At 35.3% G+C, this 27,274-nt stretch overlaps 1 protein-coding gene across 7 annotated transcripts in view; it reads right to left on the bottom strand.

Moving 5' to 3' along the window:
- Positions 1-27,274, bottom strand: part of JMJD1C (jumonji domain containing 1C) — a 305,528-nt gene that overhangs the window by 42,765 nt on the left and 235,489 nt on the right. For 6 of the 7 annotated variants that reach the window (XR_004346113.1, XM_032607635.1, XM_032607631.1 and 3 more), the window contains one exon: positions 1,871-1,976. Coding sequence is in view for 6 of the 7 variants with exons in the window: in XM_032607631.1 (XP_032463522.1) it covers positions 1,871-1,976 (106 nt within the window). In the remaining variant the exon portion in view is untranslated. Of the gene's footprint in view, positions 1-1,870; positions 1,977-2,598; positions 2,803-27,274 lie in introns of those variants that run through there. The other variant, XM_032607633.1, reaches the window with a different exon arrangement.

Below are 27,274 nucleotides of genomic sequence, written 5' to 3' on the forward strand. Positions count from 1 at the left end.
ACATTAACAATTTACAAAATGCTTTCACAATTTGCAGGTGCTTATTCAATTTTTTTTGAATCTTATTCAAAAACTCTCAGATATTTCCCTGTTTATAAAAATTAAGAAAGTGAGATTGATAGGTTAAATAAATTTTTAAGTGAAAGAGCTAGAACTGAATTTATTTTTCTGCTTCCTAGATTGATGCCTTTTCTTCTACAGTTAAGACATTTAACATATCAATCAATGATTTAATGTTTGACTGTTTTAAAAAAAAATCTATGCTAATATCAGTCTAAAATATAAATCAAATAACACATCTGTAGAAAGTATTCCATATTACCTGCAAATCAAACACATTCATACCTGTAATCTGTTATACAAACTATAGTCTTAGAATTTTTAACTATGGAAGAAAAAGACTCCAAATTACTTTTTCTGAATGTAATATAGAAATAGCTTATAGAATAACTCCAAATATGACCAATTTTCAATTCCCGTCAGTACACCATCTTAACTGTCTTGTTCTACCACCACACAGAATCTGGAGTCAGTCTCACGTAATTCTGCTTAGGATGGAAAGGATTACTGCCTTAATGATTTCACCTCTACGAATATGACAAGGAAAAAAAAGTTACTTTAAAAAAATATTAGCCTGGCTTCTTCCAATAAATAAATTGAAAGGAAAGGAAGGAAAAAAGAGATAGATGGGTCATATCCACTCCACTAATCAATCTGTGTACATTTTTTGGATCCCAGGTTAAAAATACATAAATAAAATAAAAATCAATCCTGTGAAAAATCAATGAAGACATTTATGAGACAAATGGAAACTTGAACCTGAGTATTCAGTATTTGGTATTAAGGAACTATTAATTTTTCAGCATAATAATGGTATGGTGGCTTTGTTTAAAAATAGAACACAGCAATGTCTGAAAATTGACAGAAATAAATGAGAGTATGGGTGGGGCAGAACCTACCAAGGTTTTATTTTACAGTTGTTGGAACCAGGAGATAGAATATTTCCGGTGAACTTCCATGTGCCTATTTCTCTGTATGCTTCAAATTCTCCATATTAAAAGTTTAAAAAATACCTAGCCTAGGAAGAATTTAATAAGTAGATGATCTGCTGCTATAAAAACCCGTACAAAGAAAGGCAGCCACAACTGAGATTATCTCTATTAATGCTTAAATTAAATGGCATGGAAGTTGAGGTTCAGATAAACATGGGAATTCAACAAAATTCCTTTTAGAAACATTCAAACAAATATTGATACTCCATGGATCCATGTCATATTGTTGCGGTTTCAGTTCAATTTCACAAGGAGCTTACATTTTCAATATATGATTTTACTGACAGGAAAAGAAATCACTAAGAATCATAAAATCTCACTGGTTTGAAGACAAACCTACAACTTACTAAAAAAAAGGAAACAAAACTAAGACTAGTATTGTGGTCATTGCTGAGGAAGGCAAACTGAAATAGGCCACTTTTATCAGATACCAACAGCATTCTTCAAAGGAAATCAACTGTGGCTTTGGGCAACCCTCCACAGCAAACAATGCTTCCTTCTCCAGGAAGGACACACCTAAAGCATTCTGCAGTATGGAAATTTTCCTATTAACAAAACACCTGTGTGGTTATAATTTCATTTCAGGCATTCAGCTCAAATTAGTGGTGAAATTAGCTCAATAACTGGTGAAGTTACCAATTTCCTATTGAAATTTTTCTGATTTTGCTATTATTTTCCCTGGCCTGTATATAACTCAAAATATTAGACTGGGTCTTCTATTTGTATTGCATATAACTGAACAACCAAAACCAAACATGAGAAACCGCCCAGTTCCCAAAAAATATACATATATTAATGCATAACTTCAAAACAGTTACCTTGCATAAAAATCTCCTGAACCTTTTGTTCCTTTACCCAGACTTTCACTTCTTCCTGAAGTTGCGGGTTGTCCCTGAGAACTGGGTTTAGGCTGTCTATGTCGTCCTAGAATTATAGATTAAAAGAAAGGTCCATGTTACACTGTCCTAACATTAATGTTACCATCATTCCCTCCTGAACGTTCTAAGGACTGAAGAAAATTCCTTGATCTAAATGTATACAAAAACGCAAATTCATAAGTTATAGTTCATTAGCAGTAACATAACAACGGAGCCTAAGAAATTAATCCATGATAAGACAAAAATGCCTTAAGACAAAATTTGAAATTTACTTATTTCAAACTGTTTTGTTTGAACTGTTTGTTTTCTAACTGCAAGCCTTATACAAGTTTTCCTACTGCAAGCCTTACACAAATCACCTTTTAAAGGGTTTCACTGTTAGAAGCAATATACAAACCAAATAGCTTCAGGTCATCTAAGGTTGGTAGCAAACAAATCAAGGTGAATATTTTAGTGACAATATATATATACATAGATGAGTTACCCTCTCCCCATAATACCTAAAACATTAGTTTTAAACTACAAGTCATTATCCACTGTCTTTTGATTTAAATTGATTTAAATGTCATCAAATTCAGTTCTACTCAAACTCATCTGACCAGTAACTTCACTGCTAAAAGTTTTATTTTTTCAAGCCAGTGTCAAAGCATCCAGGCAATTTAAATTACATTATTGATGGTATTATCCTCATAACAGGGTGGATCTAGACACAGAAACAACCGGTTCTCTCTCCTTGGAGATGTGAATCACACAGTCACATGGTTTCCCACAATCTGCTGGTCCCCCGCTGGACTCTCTGACATTCTGTTCTCTCTCAAAGCACCTCTGCTGCTCCTGCATTTGAGATCAGCGGCAGGAGCCCTAGAGTAGAGCTGGGAAGAACAACAAAGCAGCACTGTCAATTTGGCGGCCCTTTTAAAAGTGGACTAGCAGATCATGGAAACCAGTGAACAGAAAGGAGCTACATGAAGGGGATTTTATCTGGTGAATAAAAATAATGTGGCAATACAGAAAAGCCAGAAAGTGGCTGAAGAGTACAAAGAATCCCTAAACCAAGCAGGTCATACTTCATTCTTTTCTAAAGTTTATCCAAGTAAAGCACTTACTTCCCTTCTCATCTTATCACTGCTTTAAGGAACTACTCTGTATTCTTGGAATAATATTGCAGTAAACACTCTGATATTTTGTTTATACTTAGTGAACACCAACAAACAGAAGTAAAGGCCTTTAAACTTATCAACTATGTTCTCCTTGGAAAATACAAAGAAATGCTGCTTTATAGTAGAAGGAAATACTAGAGTGGAAAAGTGTTATACAAAAAGTAGTTAAAAGTAGTTAAAATCTGTCGTTTTGTCTTCCTTTTCGTAAAGAAACTTCCTAGAAATCCCTTTTCTCCACTCCACTTTAATGCACACTTAGTTAATCTCATTATTTGAGTAACAGAAAATACATGGTCAGACTCTAACCCTCTTGATGCACATCAGGTGACAGTCTAGTCCATGACAGACAAAACACAGGAAACTTTCTATTTCCCAAGGAAAACCATTACCATTTCCAGACAGTTCTGACAGATGCCAAGTTCTTTTAAAATCTTTCTCACTTTAACTTCCATACACAGGTCCAAGCTTAACTCCTTGGAGTCAAACAGAAGCCTAATCACTTTCTTACCTGACAGTCCTTCAAACATTTGAATTCTGGTTTTATGTTTCCACAACCTGAGTCTTCTCTAGTCTCAACACCCACCTTTCTCACAGTTGTTCTTCTTACTCTTATTCTAGATATTTAACTGGCTCAAAGAAGATGGGTACTTGTCTAGAAAAGTACAATCTACAATCACATGGGTGTCACAAGCTGACTTATATCAAATTTCCTATAGTGTATTGCTCCCAAGCCTTTATATTCGGGGTGGGCGTGGGGAGGAGTAAAAGCAGCACTGCCAATACGTTGTAGACAAGTACAGGTATGATTTATAAAACCAGTTCCCTGTGTTGAAATTTTATAACTAAAGCTACTGAGATGTAAAATTTGCTCAACATTTCTATTTTATTTATTCAACAGGTTAAAATAATGAGCTACATTTCCAAGATCATTAGACAACAAGTATCTTCTCACCAATGACCCACTCATTTCTAGGAAAAAAAAGCATACCATTAAAAGCTGATAATATCAGTCTACTCACTGAAATAACCTTACTTAAGTTCAAATTTCTATGTATCAATTTCCTCATCTATAAAGCAGGGTTAATAATATCTCTTTTCATATTAATAAGTACGTTTTTACAATATGATTTTTTAAATTTTACAGAAACTAGTCTTAACACATTCAATTCTAAATTAACCATGGTACTGAATGACATGCATTACACGAAATTAATTAAAACCCATGAAAATTACCCCAATACAATGCCTGATTATGATAATCATATTGTTGCTGAAGCCTTCCTCTACACAGAGTGCTTTGTAAGTTAGAGGTATTTCTGTTGAGTTGTGGTCATCGTTCCCATTTTAAAGAGGCTCACAAAAGGCGAAATGATCAAATCCTGTAAGAGTTGTTAGCAGGTAGCCAAATGAGGTTTTTCCCCCTATTTATTTACCTGAATAATGTTGTGATAGTGTAAAAAATCAGATACAAAGCTATAAGGCAGACTCACAGAGAAGAGCATCTGTTAATTAAAAACTAGTTACGAATGCTTACTATCTTTCACAGAATGCAACTAACAAACAAACTACGCCTTGAGCTTGTATGAGATTAAAAACAATTTACCTGCACCGTACTTTTCATTAACTGTAGTATAATCCCCCCCAATTTCATACTGTATAATTAAAATTATATGTATTTATTAATCCCCCCCCCGAAATCACCCATGTAGTGAAGGAATGAGCGCACTCTGTGAATCTTCTCTTCTCCATAAACTCCATCCAATTTATTAATTACACTGCTAGTTATAACCTCCAGCAAATGACTAATGGGGAAAAGATCAGTTCAGCAAGATCTGTTGTACGAGAAACATAGAAAACATGGAAACGTGCTAAACAATGCCTTAAGTGAAGTTCTGGACTATATTTATTGTTTACTTGTGTGCTGTGCTTTTTCTCCTTTTGCAAAGACAAAGATTAGCTTTAACTGAACATTAGTGGAACCTTAATGTAAAGAATAATAAAGAAAACTAGCTAACATGATCGTGCGTTTACTAAGACAGATATCACATTGGGTGCTTTCTGTACTATCAATTTTTGTAAAGCTGAGATTATCATAGCCCTTTTACATGCTATACACAGAGAGGTCCATGGTTAAAGTCAGGATGTGATGGAGAGACCTAGCATTTGAATCTAGTTCTGCGACTCTAAAGCTCAGTCTCTTTTCATCTATTCTCTGCTTCTCTTGAAGCACAATGAAGAGGCATAAATAATAGACTATTTACTGTCACTGCCTTTCAAAATTTGACACATTTCTTTACGTTATATGGAAGAGGTAAAAGGTAACATTATCTTAAGTCAGAATGGGTCAAAAGACATTAACATTAGGTGGAAGTTATCGTTCTACAACCTCACATTGGCTATGTGAAATTTCGCATATCAAAATAGTCTAACACTCATCAAACAGAAAAGAGGATGTTAAACTCATGCAATCTTATAATCAGAAAGCATAGAAGAGAAGACAAATCACTTTGGCAACATGACTTAGTCATGACCTACAAATTCCCAAATGCTGTATTTCTAGGTTAAACACCACCCTGAATTAAAAACTGATCATCGGAGATGATCAAAATACAGACTTTTTCTCGTATGTACAGAAGAATATGATGAAATCAAAAAGCAGCATTCCTCAAAATAGCAATATAAAAGTTAAAATCAGGTTGGAATCTGTACTGTGACAGTAAGATTACTGTACTAACCTAATTTTCAAGCAATTCTCTACTTCATCCCAGTTCAAAGGGAAACAGTAACAATTACAATAACATAAAAAATAAGATCTTAGTACTAAAATATTCAGATATTCCTGACTAGGGTTAATAAATAGCAATATTATTACAGTGCTCAAAGTATATGTAACACATTTTCTAAGATAATAAAGAACAATCTGCCTTACCATAATCAAGTGCTCCTTACTATTTCAACACATATTTTCTTTGTTACACATCCTCTGGATTTAAATACTGACTGAAGAGCCAGCAGAGGCATGAAATATGTAATAATATACTAGTTGTTAGTTTCTATCAAGATGACTGAGTTGACTGGCTTAATAATTTTAAGGGATTTGCTCTAAAGTCTTAACTGATGACTTTTAGGATACAAGAAGTATAAAACTGGAGCAGTTTCTCTCCCTTTGGACAATATCTGATGGAGAATGCCCTAATGCCTGCTTTCAAACTGATACTGAGTATGTCTTAGAATTTTCTTCCTCCTGCAATAAAGCCCTTGACCTCTGTGGTGACCATTTAAATGCAATTATATTACATAAATTCCCCTATAAAAATCACAGTTGACTTTATTTTTATAAGAGCTATCACAAAAGAAACTATCTGTATCTTGAAATGTCAGGTTGGGTGACTGAACGTGCTTTGCCACACCACTCTGGCACAGTCATAATTTAAATTCATGCTTCAGCAAAACTACAAACGACTGCCTGTCCTTTAAATCCCTGGGGTTGCTAGCCAACAGTGAAAAACATGACTGTTAGGTCCATACAGGTCAAGAGTGACGCCAATTGCTATTATGCCAATTCTTGTATTACTTATTAAAGAACCCACTTTGTTAATAAGTCTTTACTAAGATAGGAAACTTATTGAGTCTGAGAGTTAGCACAGAGGTCTTCAAAAAGCACAGTTGTCTAAACCATCTGCAGTTTAATTAAATGCAACTACCACTGAGGGTTTCCATATATTTTCAAGATTTAAAGCAAGAGTTGGCAAACTTCCTCTAAAAGGCCGAAGAGTAAAAACATTAGGCTTTGCAGGTCTTAACATCTCTCTCACAATGGCTCAACTCTGCTACTGTAGTTGCCAAAAGCAGCCAAACAATACCATAAACAATATATAAATGAATGGGCATGGCTGTGTTCCAATAAAGTTTGTTTATCGGCGAAATCTGAATTTCACAGATTGTTCAGGTGTCATAACATTACTCTTCTTTTCAGTTTTTTTCAACTGTTTAAAAATGTAAAAGGCTTTATAAAAAATGGGAGGCTGCTTTGATTTGGCCTGTGGTCACTGCCTACCCATGATTTGAAAGAACAAATAAAATACTATTACAAAGCAAGATCAAAAACGTCTAATCAATGCAATGCAATTCATTGGCAAATTGACTGCAAACTTTATTTCCATAAATGGCTGCATATTCATAAGCATAGGAAAATACACCAATTACCAAATCCTTTTCATTATTAGAGAAAAAATATTTTAAGATAAATCACTTTTTAAGGCTTTCACAGGCTTTCATTTTTTAAGGCTTTTCATCAATTTCCCTGATACATTCCTGTACCATGTTTAGCTCTCCAAATATAATAATGACTTGATTTTAGTGTAGAAAAATTACCCACTTTGAAAGATAAGATTAACTCCTTTGGGTCAATGAGAATTATACTCATATACAGAGGTTGGTACTATCCACTTCTCTGGACTCCATAGTAGGGTAAAAATAGGAACATGCATTAAAAAAGAAGAAATTTTCTAAAGACAATGTTCCAACATTAATCCTATGGTTCTTATATCTGAAGTTAAGACTGAAAACTGAGTGTTTTCTCCATGATAAGGTAATTTAACATAATCTCATTTATACTATCTCCTAAGGAAAACAGATATTCATTTAAAAAGCAAACAAACAAACAAACAAAAACCAGGGGAGGGGAGGATCCAAACAGGGAGACAAATACAGAGTAATTTCTTTGCTTCTCTACTTCCTCCAAGGGCTGACCTTGTGACACTCTGAAAAAGAAACCAATTAGGGTTGAAGAGGAAGAAAACGCACAACCACATCCTGCCACCAAATTGTCTCCAAATATTACTGGGAGAAATGATCAATATGTTTCAGATACTTTACCTGATATTCTCTATTACATAAGATTAATGCTATGTTGTCTCTAAATGTTTCTAACATAATTCTAAATCTTGTACTGTTAATTTTGGTGACTTGATTCTTCACAACACATATGATAAAACCTAAAATTTCCAGATTTCTCATTATTGCTAAAATTTTAAGTTTTAGATAGAATTTTAAATTATTATAATTTATTTAGGATCTGATTCCCTGTATATAAACCAAACATCAATATTTTAGAGTCAAGAGTACTGGACACTTTTATACTTATCCACACTAAACTAAAACTCTGGAGGAAAAAAAAGCTCTGTCTCACCATTCTTCAAGAACCACCAAATTTAAATGTATTCCAGTTTTTCTGTTAATCAGATTGGAAAAGTTAAAAAATTTATGACACCATTCATGGGAAAGGAAAAAACCTTTTCTGAAAGGCAGTTTGACTATACATCCTATTCTTTTAAACAATGAATGTTTCTGCAACTCATTTTAGCTCACAAGAACTTGTAGAAAATAGGTGAATGGTATCAGTGTAACACAGTAGTACTGTTGGTTCATATACCATTTATTTATTTATTTTTGCACTACCTAGTATGAGCAGCTGAATACTAAGTATAAAAATAAAGCTGAGGGCATCCCCTGGTGGCGCAGTGGTTGAGAGTCCGCCTGCCGATGCAGGGGACACGGGTTCGTGCCCCGGTCCGCGAAGATCCCACATGCTGCGGAGCGGCTGGGCCCGTGAGCCATGGCCGCTGAGTCTGCGTGTCCGGAGCCTGTGCTCCGCAACTGGAGAGGCCACGACAGTGAGAGGCCCGTGTACCGCAAAAGAAAAAAAAAAAAAAAAGCTGAACAAAGCACTAGACATGATAGCCATCCATTCCACTTTATTCTTTGTTTAATGTAACTGCATGCTGACTTAGAAGTTCATATTGATTAGACTGCCCCAATTTTCTTTTATTTTGCTTTTGACTCCATAATCCAGCAATCTCAATCCTTCCTTACATATTCTTAATATCAAGCAAATGTCCCCCTTTCTCTTAAAGATAAAGTACTATATTTGCCTAACTTTATTAGAAATGTCTTTTTAAAGTCTACTATTTTTATAGGATTATTACTGTTTGTGGTAGTACTCTCATTAAAATTTTGCATAAGCTTTGAACAATCTACTCCAAAGCTATTTTTCTCAAAATCTTTCTCATTGTACATTAGGTTTTTCATAGTTTTAATATCTTAAAATACATACTCTTCTACCCAACACTGAACTTTTGAGTAATCTAAACAAATAAATGAATAACAAAACAAATTAATGCATATACAAGAAAGGTCTCTCTGTTTTAAAATAGAAAAGTTTTTTTAGTTGATCATAGACTCACACAAGAGACTACATCAGTAAAATGATTATGTAAGCACAAACTTAGTGACACAGAAAGAAGCTAATGACATAGAAACAAAAAAGATTTTAAAACTTCTCCACATATGTAATTTTTAAAGACAAACATATTACAATTTTGTACATAATTAAAAGCAATAGATAAGTAAGTCCTGCGTATATATAATTTCATAATTCCTGGTTGATTTTGGTTAATTCAGATGAGTGGTATCCTCCCGTTTCAACACAGCTTAAATATATCCTAAATTGACTGCATATGATTAATGAAACGAATCTATTTTCAGCCTTTAAAAAGTATCCATTTAATAAGCATATTTACTTGACAGTGTAAACAATAAAAAAACTTAAACTTTAACTGACAGAAGAGGTTAACACTTCACAAATGTTAACCTCATCTAATCCTAACAAACCCTTTGCTAGTCTGATATTATTCTCTCCATATTATAGATGAAGAAACATTCAAAGATTAAGTAATTTGACCCCAAATCACATGGCTGGAAGGTGAATTAGCAAGTGTCTGCATAACGTCAAAGCCCTTCCCACAAAACCTTTTTCCAACCCATGCACTGGCAGAATTAAAAATCTGAATACTCTCTACTGGGTTTTCAATATTTACTTATGATATTAGTGACATGACCACAGAAAGTGAAAGGAAACCCAATTAACCAAATTATTTTATTGTTAAATATGGCAAATGATGTTTGCTAAGATAAAGTCAGTTCACAGGAATACAGTATTCCAAAATTTGGAATGGATATCATAAACAACAAAAACTCTATAATTTATCAGATATAAGTAACTTATCAGATCTCAGATGGGATTTTGGAATGGGATATACTATATTAATATAAACATCAATTCATAAGAAAGCGACTACTTATGTTGCATTATTTTCATTTGTTCAGTTATACCAAGGTTAAAGAAAAAGCTAACTAGATTACTTTTACTATATTAATTAAAAACAACAACCATTTGGGTTTCTCTGCTAATCTCCCAACTGAATGAAATTGACCTTTTAAAAATATTCTCCTGAATACACTTTATGCAGACTTGTAATATTTCTGCATTTTAAACTACAACTCGCTAAGTGTCCTTGCCTGTCAGAAATACCACAGAGCAAAAATCAGAACAACAATTAAGTAAAACTTTTAAAACCACTTGAAGGGAAATGTGTTTCCTTCTAAAGCCACATGTTAATATTCTTCGTGGTATCTTTAATAATAGTTTTGAACTTTTCATGGCAGTTCAAAAGTCTGGAAGGCAATTTTTCTTTCAAGCTATTTAAAAGCATGGTTTTTACACAGTTGAGTCATCATGAGTTCAGCCTATTGAGTCACCTGCTTACAGCATCTGCCAACCACAATTTACTAACTGCAGTTTCCTCAAACTTACAAACTGAACAAACTCAGGAAGGCCTGGGGAACTGTTAATATTTTCCAAAGGAGCAACTGAAAATATTCTTTCAGAACAGCCGAAGTTTAAGAAAATAAAACAACAACAAAGCAACTTCCTTGCTCTTGATGAGCCCTCCACCTATGGCAGTCTCACCCTACCTTGTGAAGAGGGAGAGAAGGAGCTCAACCTAAGAAGGAAATAAAATTATATGCTTGCATAATACTTTTTGGAAAGTAATCTACTAAAAGTAATCCCTAGTCAACGACTATTCTGATCATACAGAGTGAACATTTATTTTTAAAATATAAAATGCAAGGGATATAATTTCAAAATTAATACCATGCCATACACGTTCTGGGGCTGATTTTCACTATTTCCAATATACTGCTATGGAAATGATACACCTATAAACTTGAGAACTATTATACCATACTTCTCTTTTCTCAGAAAGAATGAATACAATCTAGTCCAAGTTAAAATAATCAACAAATCCTGTAACTTGACAGACTTGGTGACTTAGTCTTTTATCATATGACCCCAAGTAAAGTATCTGTTCCTCTCATTGAGTCTAGAGCAAATGCAAATACATGACAAATGTGTTAAGTTATTCAGAGAAAAGGAGGGAGTTAAAACTACAACTCAAAAGTATCAAAATACAAGAACATCTTAATTACCTAGGGCTGTTAAGGAAGATAGTATGCATAATGTACTTTACCAAGATTTCCAATCACTGCTTTGCTATTCCTAAAAGGGTAAGTTTAACTTACTTAGAAAATCTAATTAGAAAAAAGAGAACATATACTGAGACATGCCAAATGCTTATTACAGTTTATATCCAAAAGAGAGCAAGTTTTTAAAATAACTTACAGAAATAAGAAAATTTATCAAAATCCTACTAATTCTGAAAATATTTCTAGAGTTCTTTCATTAAATAACATATTAAACACAATTGTAGCTTTTTGTCAATACTCACAGATATCATTATTGATTACTATGTTATGATATAGTCATAATTATCGATTTATATAAAGGATTATTGCCTCTACACCAAACTGTCCCAGAAAGACAAAATTTGAGTTGTAACTACGCTTTAGTTTCTTTTGTAACCTCTTGTGCTATCAAGCTCCCAATCTACCATCATACTTTTTAAAATTCTGATTTTGACCTTTCATTTGCTATGGTAGAGGAAACCAGATTAGATAATTTGTTGGAATTATGTTTGAAACAATCTCTAAGTGTGGGGCTAAGAGCTCCTCCTTTGAGTTAAACATATTAGAAATATATTTCACTCAACAAGATTTTTGAATACCAAGTATAAAATTACTATGCTAGAAGACTGGAAATACATATAAGAGTTTCTGCCCTTGAGGATCTTGTTGCCTGTAGGAACAGGGACTAATACACAAATCACTGCAATACAGATTATACAGAGTTTTACATATAATACAGCGGTGAGAAAAAGAAGGTGGGGAAAGATAATCTAGTTAGGTATATCAGGAAAGGTATCACAGAAAAGGGTATCTGAGCTGGGACTTGAGGAAAGCATGGATGGCCACCTAGATTCTTGAGTTGAAACTTCAAAAATGCAACAGCACCTACCAGGCTATGGTAGAGCAGAAAAGAAGGGCTTTTAAGACAGGGTGAAATACATGTGCAGACATAGATAGACGTAGATATATGAAACAGTATGGTCTGTGTGGAGAACTCTAAGTACAATGACATAGATTGAATGAGGACAAAGGACTGGGTGAGCAGAGAGACCAGACCCTACTTGGAGAGCTCTCTAATAGTCTAGCCAAACGAGGATGGAAGCCTTACAACAGAGATGAGGAGGAGGGGACGGACATATGCAATGTTAAGCTATTTTTGGAGGTCAACAAGGGCAAGAGAGGAACCTAAAACACTCCCGGCTGTTGATCTGAGTAACAAAACGGGGTAGATACAGTTACACCATTAGCCAGGATACAGAATGATTAGGAAGAAAGACAAGGTTTGAGTTAACACAGTCGGCAGTAGAAAATATGGGTTCCACCTTCTCAATGACATCCACAGGGACCACAATACTCTAGCCTGCCACTCCCTTCTCCATGCCTAATTGCTCTTACTCTGCTTTACTTTTCCTTTTGGCCTAGCAGTAATTAAACCATCTATCATACTGTACCACTTAATTATTACTATATTTATTATCTACTGTGCCTCTTCTAGAATTTAAGCTCCAAGGGGACACGAATTTTTGTCTAAACAATGCCAGGCACATAGAAGATGCTAAATAAAGATGTTAAATGAATGACAGTGTAGCAAGGAAGTCTGGACTAGAGTTACAGATTCAGAAGACAGGGTTTTTAAATGATAGTGAAAGCAACTGGAAATATGACACTGCTTAGGATGAGTAGTGAAAAGAGAAGACATCAAAAAGGAAGACTGTGGAAAACCACCCACCATTAAATCTGCAGAAACCTTTTCAGGGAAACCTGAAAAGAGATGTCACAGAAGCAGTTAAGAATAAAAGAATATCCAAGACAGTGATCCTCAGTGTTAAATGCAACGGTCCAGTAGGATAGGAATGGGGACTGGAATAATATGTTTGATATTTAAGAGATTATTAGTGATCTTAACAACACTAACATTAGTTTTGTGGGAATGGAACTGAATTTTTAAATTTACTCTTGCTTGGGACTACCCTGCCAGTCTAATGGCGAAGACCCCACGCTCCCAATGCAAGGGCTACTGGTGGGGGGATGGGGAGAGAGGGGGGAGAGGGGAGGAGAGAGAGAGGGAGAGAAATTAATTAATTAATTAATTAATTTACTTTTGCTTAATTTAAATTTAAATAGCCACATATGACTAGTGGCCACCAATAATGGGCAGCACATTTTCATGGGGTAAAAGTGGAGAAAATAAATAGGACTATTCCAAGATAAGAAATTAAAAGGTAGATGTGACAGTAAGACAAAAATCATAAGAGGGTTAAGGTGGTGGTTAAGAATGACTGAAATAATGTATCACAGGAGAGATATCTTGGCTGGAAATAAAATGAAGAGAAAAGTAGCAGAATGTAGGAAATTCACCAATTATGTGACCACTGCCAATTATGTGACCACTGGTGAGGTGGTAAGGTCTGTGAATGACATCTATTTTGTGCTGAAGGTTTAAAAAACAATCACTTTGAATAGGCTTCATGAAGCTACACGTATCATGAACTGAGATTTACCCAACCAGACCTATTTATTTTCTGAACTCCTATCATATTTATTCTATTTATCACAAAAATTTTATAGGGTACAAAGTTTTTTCCTACACATTATCTCATAGACAATGGCAACACTATCATGAAACAGGCATTATATAGCTAACTTTAAAGATGAAAAAATAAAAAATGGTTAAGTGCTTATACGTCTTGCTTAATATTTCAGACAGTAAGCAGCAGAGTTGGGATCTGAGTCCAAGTTGGCTTGTTCTACTACCAAATTCTGATATTTTAATAGATGTAAACTTTTGCCTCCCTTCAAAGAGCCAAAATTCCCTAAGAATATAAATTTTATATATGTGTACTTACGTATATGACTAGATATCTTAAAACAGAATCCCAATAAATTTGGCAACTTATTCTTTAAACTGTTTTGTGCTGATTTTCATTCTTCTCTCTATATTTTTTCATTTGATTAATTTGTAAACTATTTTTGATTTTAATAATATTTGCACTAATCAGACACTGTTAAGTCCTTGGAGTTTGGGGCAAAAGGCAGAGCTACCAAGCTGTGCCATCATTCAAACTGAACTCATAAAAAATTTAAGTACAAAGCTGTATTTATACCTATAATGTGGAACCAGACAGAATGGGAAAGAGATACCTTGTAGTGATCAAGATCAATAAAAACTAATTAGTAGTTCAGCCTGCTCCTTTACAGTGCTGGTAGGGAACATCATTAATTAACTACACACCCTTGGCCAGAATAGGGCATCACAATCCTTTGCAACATTAACAACATGCCAGTTAGACTCTTCCAACTGATACAAGTGTGCCTAACTAATATAACATAAATGCAATAAACTTTAAGAAAATTTCTCAACAATGGGCTTTGTTAAGCGTTGGAATGAATTGTTAATATATGATGGAACTTAATTCCTTGAAAATAGGAGTGAATGTGGGAGAAACAACATAAAACCTCATCCCTCTGAGGTCCTTCAGATACTGCATTTTTGGAAGACTGTATAATGTCTTAAAGGCCTTTAAGCTTGAAGACTCTATATGAGGAGGTCTTATGTATCCAGGCCTTACTCATCCACGTTATACAGAATTTTCTATTTCCCCAAATGGCTACTCTATAAATGGCAGAGGGGAGAAGGGTTATTAACGGGAAACAATAACATGTCATTTCTATGTAGAGTACCTGACTTCCAGGCAAAGAACATCTAGAGAAGCACTGAATAAATATAATTTTTAAATGCCTTATTATTTTACATACTTATAGATTTGCAATATATAGGTATCCCTATATAAGTACAAATACAATGGAAAGATATTAACCATTTAAAATTAATAACCTTTATCAAATAACTAGGTCTAATGATCTCCAAGAATGTGAGTGATATAAGAATTTGGTCTGGAATGAGACTGAATTGGTAGAGGATTATGATTAGCCTGGACAGAAACCTCACAGTATCAAGACTCAAGAGGAGGCAGAGCTTTGTAACACTGAGAAAGGAATGATGCCTCTTCACCTTTAGGGTGCTCAGAGAATCTGGCAGGCCACTGCTTGCTGACCACTTCTAAGTTGACTTGACGAGATTGCTTTGAAGGCTTCCACTTTTCTAGGTGTCTTAATTTATATTCCAAGAGCTCTAAATAAAGTGGCGGAGGGCACTGGAACTGTGTGGAGATGTTTTTTCCCATTAACATAATAACTAGGAAGAGGTGCTAAAGGCATTTAACTGTTGGAAAGCCAGAAATGCCCACCATCCTACAATTCACTATAAAACAAAGAACCAAATAGTACCTGTGACCGTTAATTTTACTTATCAATTTGGGTAGACTATGGTACCCAGCTGTTTGGTCAAACATCAGTCTAGATGTTGCTGTGAAGGTGTTTTTCAATCAGAAGACGACTTTGAGTAAAGGAGATTACCCTCTACAGTGTGCATGGGCTTCATTCTATCAGGTGAAGGAAGGCCTTAAGAAAAAAGAATGAGGTCCTCCAAAGAGGAAAGCATTTTGCCTTCAGAGTCAACATCAACTCCTGCCAGAATTTCCACTGTGGGTGTGTCCTGTGTATTTCAGAATCCCGAGCCCCCACAAGTGCATGAGTCAATTCCTTAAAACTCCTCCCCCATCCCCTTTCTCCCTACACACATACTTGTATACACACACATACCCTATGGTTTTGTTTCCCTGGAGAATCCTAACATGGTACCCTACTGTGAAACATTATTAGCTTTCCTTATCTCTTTCCCATCTTCTAAACCCTTGCCTTCTAAGAAAAAGTAAAACCAAAAAAAGAGAAACAGGCAAATCGCTGGTATTACTACATCAGTTGATTCCACAGTACAGAACACTATAAACATACCTCTACTTTAGAACTTTTAGCACGTTGCCATAATTATATTTAAATCTCTCCCCCTGGCATGAAAGAGAACCAAGTATTTTATCTGTCTTTAAATCCCCAGTAGCTAGCAAAGTAACTGGCACAAATCAGTAAATCAATGACTGTATGTTACATTCAACAATCACTGAACTTTTTCCCTTGCATCTTAAAAACATAGCTTCTCTAAAAGGCAGGTCTACGCCTAATAATTTAATGACAGGAATTATACTCCAAACACTGACAAGTGCTTCAGAAAATGTCAACAGTTAAGCAGAACAGTATATTTTAAAGTGATTTATCTTTAGGGTTAACCATCATTTGGACAAATTATGCAGTTGTAGAAAAGTGGAAAAGACAGATACCTCAAGTAATCAAAATAGACATATACAATAAAGAAATAAAATAAAGCCCAGAAATAAATTTTAGAGTAAATGGTCAACTGATTTCCAACAAGGGTGACAAGACTATTCAATGCGGAAAGGACAAATGGGGCTTGGAAACTTGGATATCCACAAACAGAAGAATTAAATTGGATTTTTACCTTATACTATCTAAAACATTAATTTAAAATGGGTCAATGACTTAAACGTAAGAATTAAAACTACAAAACTCTCAGGGGACATTTTTCTTGATGTTGGAGTTGGTAATAATTTCTCAGATATGATACTAAAAGCATAGGCAATGAATAGCTACTATTAAGGAAATGAAAAATAACAAGTGTTCTCACAGATATAGAGGAACTGGAACTCTGCTGGTGGGAATGTAAAATGGTGCAGAGCCTGTGGAAAACTGTGTGGCTGTTCCTCAAAAAGTAAAACATAAATTTCCACATGCTCTAGCAATCCCATTCTTAGGTATACTCCCGTAAGAAGTGAAAGGTGGGACTCAAATATTTGTACACCATTATTCACAACAGCATTATTCACAACAGTTGAGAGATGGAAACAACCCAAATGTCCATCAACATAGGAATGGATAAACAAAACGCAGCAAATACATACAATGGAATATTATTCAGCCATAAAAAGGAATGAACTGCTGACACATGCTACACAGGTGAATCTTAAAGACATACTATTAAGTGAAATAAGTCAGTCACAAAAAGGACAAATATTGTAGGATTCCATCTACATTAGGTATTTAGAATAGGCAAAGAAAGTATAGACCAAGAACAGAGAAGTTACCAGGGGCTGGGAAGAATAGGATACCGGGAAATGGGGAGTTATTGTTTAATGAATGAAGAGTTTCTATTTGGGATGATGAAAAAGTTCTCAAAATGGACAGTGGTGATGGCTGTACAACACTGTGAATGTACTTAATGCCACTGAATTGTACACTTCAATGGTTTTACTGTTACCTTCTTTTAAACAAATGCCCGTTATTTCTCTACTCCAAATGGACAGTGAGGGTTGAAGTCAATCACATGGTTGACTCAACTAAAAAACTGTTAAAATGTCTCTGACTAGTCACCATTCCACCTTCACAGGAAAGGTAGGTGGGTTAGAGTTTATGTAAGTGGACCATCCAACACCCATTCTGCTTATTCACTGCATCTCATGCACTTAACCAGCCCTGCTGTCTTAGTGGCTTAGCTAATTTATATTCATCCTGAGACAACTTAGGGGGTCACCTATTCTAAGGACAGGGGCATCCTCTACTTCTCCCACAACCAGGTAAGATTCCTTATACCTCTCTGGTGTCCGCTACGTACTATCTTTTGCCTATATTTACATTTGTATTTTTCCATGTGCTTCCACCATTAGATTATAAACTCTCTGAGTAGTGTATTTGTATGCCTGAATACAACACAGCAGGCCCTCAAACATATGAATAAAGAGCCCCCAAATGTTATTTTATTGACTAAGGGCTAGTGCTGTTTTGCCTTTAGTCTGAAGCCCAGAAAAGACTTGGATTTTAGAGACAGTCCTTTTAACAAGAGGCTAAAAGGGCTTTGTTTTAAAGCATTGCTTTTCAATTTTAACTTTGAACAAATCTTTGAGCAAAACAGAGAAAACTAGGCAGCTGAGAAAAGTGGGAGAGAGCAAAACATCTTAATCTGTTTGGATTCTTGCCTAGGGAACAAGTGAGTCTGAAAATGATGCACAGATTTGGGGTATAGCTTGATGCCAGTATTTGAAAAATCTAGGGAGATTGCGCAGCCAATAAAATTAAGGAAAAATTTAATCTTATATTTAGGAAAGATGTCAACCCTAAGAAAAATAACAAAGTGCCAAACAAAAGAATGATGTGCAAATAAGAGATGTTTCCTGTTTGATAGCGCACAAAGGCAGGGTGGCATAGTAGAAAAAACATCTTGGAATCTAAAGTTTCTGGTTCAAGTTCTGTTTAGGCTACCACTAGCTGTGTGAACCTAGTGGTAGATGCCAAATCACAACTTCCCTAAACCTCGCTTTCTTTGCCTGTAAAAATTGCTATCACATATTCTCTCCCTTCCTCATATTTCTTCCTTCTTCTCTTTTCAGCCTTTCATCCTCCTACACTCCCACCCCTAGTTTACCAATTAACACAAATATTAGACTTAAAAGGTCCTGCGAAGGAGGGAGAGCTGGTGGGCGAATTGACACTGACACACAAAAGTCACGTGGAAACTAGTATTATGAGAAGCAAAACCTATGATTAAGCAGAAAAACCTGTCTGCAGAAAGAAGACTGAGGAAGGAGGGGGAGAAGAAATATGTAACTTGAGTTCCTGACCTTCTAGTTCCTAACTCCATTCCAAGTAAGGTTCAGCTGTACTTTTCTGCAGTGGATGTCCATGACATTTCCTGTTGTATCTTTCTAACAGGCCCACCACCCCCTTTTAAAAATTAAATCTAGTTTAAATGGGTTTCCATTTCTGCCACCTAGCCATTGTAAGTTAGACTTCTCAAAGACTTGTGTGAATTAAGTAAATTCATATATGTACCCTGAAAGCATTATATGTAATTAAGATAATAATATAATCTGTTTTCCTCATAAGGTAAACATAAGAATTAACTAAAATAAGGCACTTGGTAATATTTTGGAAAATGTTGAACCTTATAAATGTAAAATATTAACAGCACACTGAGAAATAAAATTTTGACTTTGGGATTTTTAAATAAAATGGCTGTGCTTTAGTAAGAATTCCCAGTTGGGCAAAAGGAATAAGTAAACAGTATCAACCTATTTTGATTGGCAGAAAGAAATTGGCAGAAATCTTTCTCAATGATAAACTAAGTGATGGCTTAGAATCTTTGGAATCTGATGTCTACAAGCATAATTTCACATACTTTAAATTCATAACAGCAGCCACAAAAAATTAAAAAGGGACTGGCAGATTTTTCAGCATATGATCATAGCAGATTTGTGACCAGGAGAGAACTATCGCAGACTGTGACTTATAAATGTTTTTAATCTGAATATTGCAGAACAGCTCATACGTGAGCCAAATTTCAGTCAAAATAACATGTTCCTGAACTTCATGAATATATTTTCAACACACCAAGTTTTGCAACCAATTTTTACAAATGAAGAACTCCCTTTTTAATAGCAGCAGACAATACACATCGGCATACCTGATTTGTAGGACCTTAAGCACGTTTCACAACTTTTTTTGGAATTATGGCAATAAAGAATCATGCAGGCAGGGGGGAGATAACAGTATTTAAACAGGATGCAGAGCAAAATTACTGAATATTAAAACATGATGTACCAATTTAAAATTTTTAAAAAGCCTACTTAAATAAGGAAGTAACAATGATTCTGTTTTAGCTTCTGGTTCTGCTTTTCTTGTAGTCCATTCTACTTTCTAGGCTTCAGCTTGGCTCCACTACTGCAAGCTGTCACTTTTGACTAGAAATGGAATAAAGCCAAGCACTACACAATAGCAGCTTCCTGCTCTGGCCTCATCTCCTAGACCACCCCCCAGGCCAATGCCTGCCCACAGATGCTGATCCTACCAAGCCAATATTCCACCAGCAATCAGTTCACAGCTATGGCTATGATCCTGTATTTTTTATACTCTTGGCACAGTGTATATCCTACAATCTCACAGTTCTCATTTTTACTGACATTATGGCAACAAGGCACCTCTAATTTCAATCAAATGCTAATATGAAGGCAAAGTGAAATGCACACAAAAACTCATGGACTAACTGAGAACGTGCTCAACTCTGTCAAAATATAATTCAGAAACAGATACAGAAAAATACAGAATAGAAAGAAAGCTCTCAGTAGGTACTATTAATCCAAACAATCCTGTTATTCCAGTTTTGCATAATTTCGATTTGCATCTGGCACTGCCTGGCTTAATAGTTCTCTCTTTTGAAATAAACCTAGATTTAGGTTGAATGTCTTTTATCCCTGAGACTAAAATCATTAGCCAGGGACTAACTTGATCAGGTTAATGTTCATCAGAAATATTTGTTTTCCCACATTGAGCAAGTTCACAGAATTATGGCTTTAAATGTTGGAAAGGAACTTCAAAGGTCATTTAGACCAACTCTTATTCAATGCTAAGAGGACTTCCAAACTGTAGTACTACATCCTCATGGCCTCCCTCCAGAGCCAAACAAAGAAAAACAATTCTGTAATTTGCTGCGTATCACTTATACTTTTTGAGATAAAAATAACTATCACAGCAAGTAGAGCTTATGCCTTTCCCTGCGGGGGAAAAAAGGTAAGGATGTGTTGTGGAGAGTAACCCCACAATAGGGTTCTGCATCTTTTCTAATATCATTTTCTTAAAACAGGAGTTTAAGAAGTCACTGAGGAATCTTATCTAAATATACTTTTTAAAAAGGGGGAGAGGGAAGAAGAAATACTACTACAAAGACATGTTCTGTTACACAGTGACCATGGCTTGTACCAACACCGAAAAAGTTTATCTAGCACCAGCTGCAGAAGGAATGGTGAGAGTTCCAGAGAAGACAAATAAAACAGATTGTTAAAAGAGGCGCAGATGGTGGCAGAGAAATGTCCAATGGCTGCATATGGTAAGAAGAGAAAGGAGTTTCAAATATCTACCACAAAGGTTTAAGACTCCATCTATAAAAAGGGAGATTTAGAGCATGTCTAAATAGCAGTGACCTTCTATTGAGCAGTTTCTATGTAGTAATAAGCTCATTTTAAATGTGTCATTCACTTAATCTTTCTAACTCTGAGATGGATAGTATATTTATCTTATAGATGAGGAAACCAATTATTGAGCATGCTTTAGACTTTCCCAATGTCACATAGCTAGCAAACGGCAAAGCTAGGATTTGAAACCATATCTGCATGAATTGACTTCAAAATTCATAGCTAGGCTGATTAAGACAAAAGATGCCATCAATTAGCTCCTTCTGATATAGTACAATAACCAGATGTCACTGTTATGTAGAAAATTTTGTTTTTGTTATTCTCTTGCTTCAAAGCTTCCAACGATTCATAGGGCCCACAAGATAAAAGTCACTTAGTAACTGTACTTAGCAATCCTTTTCCTCTTTTATCTGACCCCACAATACTTACTTCTCTGGTATGATGTCTATATTCAAAACCAAACTCTCTTCTCTAGCTAGACTGATATTCTACTGACCCCTAAATCTACCTCATCATTGATCACGCAATCCTTTCTGCTAAATGTCTGCCTCTCTCTCCCTATCTTTCACTTCCATCTCCATTCAGAAGAATCCCATTCAAGTTTTACCCTCTTCATGATACGTCTTTAAACCATTCCAATCTCTGCTGGCTTCTTTCTTTTGTATTCCTTAAGTCTTTACTATGCATTTTTGGCTCCTTAAATCAAACCTATTTCAAGGACATTTTTAAAAATCTAAGTTGTTATCACGGATTATAAACTCTTTGGAAACTAATAAGGACTATGACTTATACTTTTATTTTTTTAATTTATTTTTTTGGCCACACAGTGCGGCCTGTGGGATCTTAGTTCCCATGCAGGATCTTAGTTCCCTGACCAGGGATTGAGCCTGTGCCCGCTGCAGTGGAAGCACAGAGTCTTAACCACTGGACCACCAAGGAAGTCCCTTTATCAACTTTTGAAAACCATCAAGCACCTAAGCAGGATGCTATGAATAGGGAAACCACATAATTTAAATAACTGCTAAATGAATGAAGTCAGTTGGGGTGTTTCTAACATCAGACATTTAAAATTTTCAAGGGTAAATCAAAGGGAAGTAGAGTCTGAGCATAAAACTGCCATTTAAACACTCCTTTCTGGGGGAAAAAAAAAAAAATCAAGGGAGTTAACAGTAAGTGGAACTTCTGTTCTGAGCCCGTCTCTCCCCACCTCAACTCAGGAGCAGATGCTCTCATTCTCGAGGGTGGGGTGTGAGCACACTCCACTCCCATATCCTAATAGAAGGTGTACTTCCGTTATTTCTTATAAATACCTATCTCTCAATACCAAGTTCAGTTATCATTACAAAACAACAAACAAAAACCCACCAATTTCTATCATAAAAATAAAACAACAGTTTTCTAGGCAGTTTCTTAAAGTCAATTTATTTTTTTCTTTTAGTAAAATTAATGAGGGAGCAGTAATTTGACACCAGAAAGAACAAATCTGAGAGTAATTCTGGGACAGAAACATTTACCTAACTACATAAATCCTGTACCAGGTCAAATTCTCATTTCCTCTACAGGAATGTTAGTTTAAAAATGCTCTAAAGTGATATATCTATACTACAAATTGAAACGAGAGTAAAGAAAAGGGCAAAAAAGTTGTCTTTTCTCTACCCACCACAGCAATACTAACAATGAAGTTCTGTTTACTTCCTCTCTAAACTATTAGCAATATCGACATAGTTCTCTGGGGAATAAATCTGCTTATAAGCCAAATTATTACCAACAAGATTTTCAAACTTTTCAGTGGCTCACTTATGTCAAATACTTCACTCAACAAAATATAACATTGAGCAGGTAACAACCAAACAACTAGTTGATTGTTCATCTAGGCTGACTGAAGGCTAAATTTCACCTCACTCAAACTCATCTCATCCTGGTAGTGAAGCAATTCCAAATAACAAAAATTTAGAAGGAAAAACATATATGTCTCTGCTACACTCCACTCCTTAAACTATTTTTAGTAAACCAGATGTGTTGAGCAACAACTAACTTAGGAATATTCTCAAACTGCAGACAATAAATTTATGTAATCAATGATGGAATGTGGTTCAAAATAGACTCCAACTGAAAAAACAACTTTCTCACTGAAGGAGCATATAGCAATGATAAACAGACCCAACACAGTTCAGACACTTGCATTAAATAATATAAGACTCTTCTCTGTTCAAGTCCTTAATCAATCTTTAGTCTAGGAACTAAGAAAATACTCAGGTTTGCTCCACGCATTCCCTTCAACCAGCAATTCACAGCACAATAGTACTATATCAAGGACTTAGTAAAGTAGTTCAATGTCTGTATTTTGCAATGATAGAAACTGAAGTATTAGTAGTCTTATCTCTGAACTTTTAGCACATTATAATGACCAAGAACTTCAAATAGGTTCATTCCTTCAGGCCTAGGATGATTCTACCTTATTGTAGGGAAAATACCTCTTTACTATTGCGTTGGCCAAAAAGTTTGTTTGGGTTTTCCGTAAGAAAACAGAAAAACCCAAACTTTTTGGCCAACCCAATACAGTGAATTTTAATATACAATAAGATAGACATTGGGTATAATTTTAAGCCAGCACATTCTGCTTCAAACCTTTAATGGTTTTCAACTAGTGCCCTTTGTATTATTCCTTTATTACATTTAAAAGCAAAAAGGATTGTGATCCCTAGAAAACAGTGGACTAACAAGCCAGACCAACCCAGATTAATTGATATGAGTCATGTACGATTTTCAGGTAAGAAATAATCTCTTCTACATCTTCTATGAGGCAACCAACCTGAGAACTGCAGGTGTGTGCATGGCCAGAAGCCAAAATCCAGGACAAGATGATTTCAAAATCATGCTAAAAGTTCAATGTTCATATTTCATTATCAAACTTTTTTACATGAACTTGATCAAAACTTCAAATTTTAGTGGAAAGTTTTTTAAAACTTCTGTACTCATCCTCCAAAGTAAAGCAACCATACCACAGAAATCATAGTAATTAAAAAAACAAACCGAAAACTATAAAAAGCATCTTTAAGAACAAATAATTTGTTTTTTCCTCCTCCTTCCCAGCCAGCTGAGAGACATAGAATCTGAAGAGCTCCCTCCTACTTCCTCTCTTTTTCCCTTCCCCCTTTACTTCAAAGAAAGTTAATTGCAGCCAGGCATGATCAGGAAATCTGAAAGGAGGAAGCAGAAACTCATTTGTGTGCAAAAGGAAGGAAAAAACAGAATTAACAATACCATGGTACGCTGCATCAGCAATGTATTAATATGCATTCATTATATTGTCTATAAAATGTTGATTTGATTTCTCTCCTCATTCAACTTGCCTTCCAAAATACTGAAAACTATAATCTATGATGGTTGCACCCGGATCCACCAACCGCATGTAACTTAAAAAAACGACCAAACCACAACTTCCTTTGGTGGTCCAGCGATTAAGACTCCATGCTCCCAATGCAGGTGGTCTGGGTTCGATCCCTGGTCAGGGAACTAGATCCCGCATGCCACAACTAAAAGATCCCGTGAGCCGCAACTAAGACCCAGTGTAGATAGATAGATAAATAAATATTTTTTAAAAAGAACAAATCAATTAACTTAATACATGCCATCTGATACTCAATACACTGAAGTCATTCAGAGAGATAAGTGCAAACCAGTGACCTAAAAGTGAAAGGATCTGTATTAATTCTGAGTCATCTGTTTCCTAACCATTACCTTACAATATATGTTATTGTGACATATTAAAAAATAGGAGTCTTCCCTGGTGGCGCAGTGGTTCAGAGTCCGCCTGCCGATGCAGGGGACACGGGTTCGTGCCCCGGTCCGCGAAGATCCCACATGCCGCGGAGCGGCTGGGCCCGTGAGCCATGGCCGCTGAGCCTGCGCGTCCGGAGCCTGTGCTCCACAACGGGAGAGGGCCACAACAGTGAGAGGCCCGCATACCAAAACAAAAACAAAAAAAAAATAGGGCTGCACCACTATAAAGGTAACTAAAGGGAGCGTACTACTACAGAATAAAATGCTGAGCACTCAAGGAGAAAGATGGTGAATGGGAATTCCCAGTATAGAACTATTTAAACAGATTCACAATGAAGCATCACTTGTGGGAATTTTTCAAACAAAACGTAGGTGTACTGTATACAGAAAGGCCATTTCCAAAGAAGACTTTCTTCCCCATCCCACATAAGAAGTCTACAAAGGACAATTAACACCCAGGTTCAGAAGAAACTGCCTCATGAAATTTAAAGAAATGAGAAAAAAACAGGGAGACCATTTTAAAAACTTGTTCAATTTTCCCCAAACGCCCTTCGACTTACATATGGTTACCCTAAGGTTAAGATTTATCAAGGCACTATTTACAAAATCTATGCCAGGAACAGCTGCCATGTTTAACATGCCAAGGAATTTAATGTACTGTTTGGACAACTGGGTAGAGAAAAGCATTGTGGGATAAAGCCACTCTAATTACATGGACTCTAAAAGTATTTTCTTTATGTAGAGTATGTCTATATTTTATAAATTCATTTAAATAAATAACTTTGAAAACCTAGACTAAGCCATCTTCAGTCTCTGAAGTAAATTTTCATTCAAAAAATTACAGTAGCTGTCAATAATTTACATACTGGAGAAACTTTTTATATTTTTAACCTGGTTAAAAAACATTAAATATAAAAATTAAAATGCATACAAAAAAGCTTTATTGTATACCATTTATTACTTCTAAAACTCTTAAGAAACACTAAAATTAAGGTATGCTGGATCCTAAACCAAGTGCTGTTAGTGTAATTCCTTCTGATCTCTTACAACTGAGAATTCACATTATTTGTGAAGCACAAATGATTAAAATGTCAAGTGAATCACATCACCTTTGGAAGATCGTATCCTTCTAGGCCAGAGGTCAACTTACCTATACTAGCAGGGAAAATATAAATAGCTAACAAAGACAATCATACACATCACCAAGTCAAATAAGACTTTAGCTCTTAAGCCTTTATTTCTAATTCTTTTAATCACTATAATTTTAATAAACATGTTGTAGAGTTTTAGGCCACGGGGCAAGAGTTTATTTTTAAAAGTAATTTTCTACATAATGATTTCAGTTCTCTAAATCAAATCCAAGCTTCTACTACAGTGCTAATCAGCAGCCACAGAATTAAAATACTGAGGTAGAAGGTTCCTTTGATTTTTACCTATACTCACCTAGTCTAATTCCCACTAAAAGACTGTTAGAAATGAGACAAATAAGGCTATAGCAAGCTAAATGGCATTTACAACCAAAACCAAAACAAAATAAAACCCGAGGGAAAAGCTCTAACACCTCCAATATTAAACTGGAATTGCTATGAATTTTTAGCTGTAAATACTGCAAACAAAGAGCAAAAGGTAACAGTACAAAAATGAGGCCATTTAATGAACTATGAAAAATAATGTGAAAGACAAAAACATACCCATGTAGACTTCAAAATAAGAAATAACATTTAATCGAGAGAACTATCATCTACTTTTGGTAGATCTAATAAAAGCGGCACATCACTACTAATTCCCTAAGTATTATAACTTCACACACAGCAAACCACTGCTCATTAACTCAAGCTCTTGTTCTTTCCATGGAAACAATGCCTCTATATTTTACTTTTGAAAAACAGTAACTATTCTGAAATGAAATAGGAGTATGGACTTTCAGCTCTATTAAAAAAAAGAAAGTCAAACTAGTTCACTCATACTTTCTTTCAAGGCACGTATTATATTATCTTAAACATTTAAGTAAAAAAAAAACCTATAAAATATACTGATTTAATTCAACCTAAAATCCAAATATACAAAGAAAACAAACTTCTGTGCATTTTTACTTCAATCTT

The sequence above is a fragment of the Phocoena sinus genome, chromosome 16 (genome assembly GCF_008692025.1).
Source record: "Phocoena sinus isolate mPhoSin1 chromosome 16, mPhoSin1.pri, whole genome shotgun sequence".
Classification (NCBI taxonomy): domain Eukaryota; kingdom Metazoa; phylum Chordata; class Mammalia; order Artiodactyla; family Phocoenidae; genus Phocoena; species Phocoena sinus.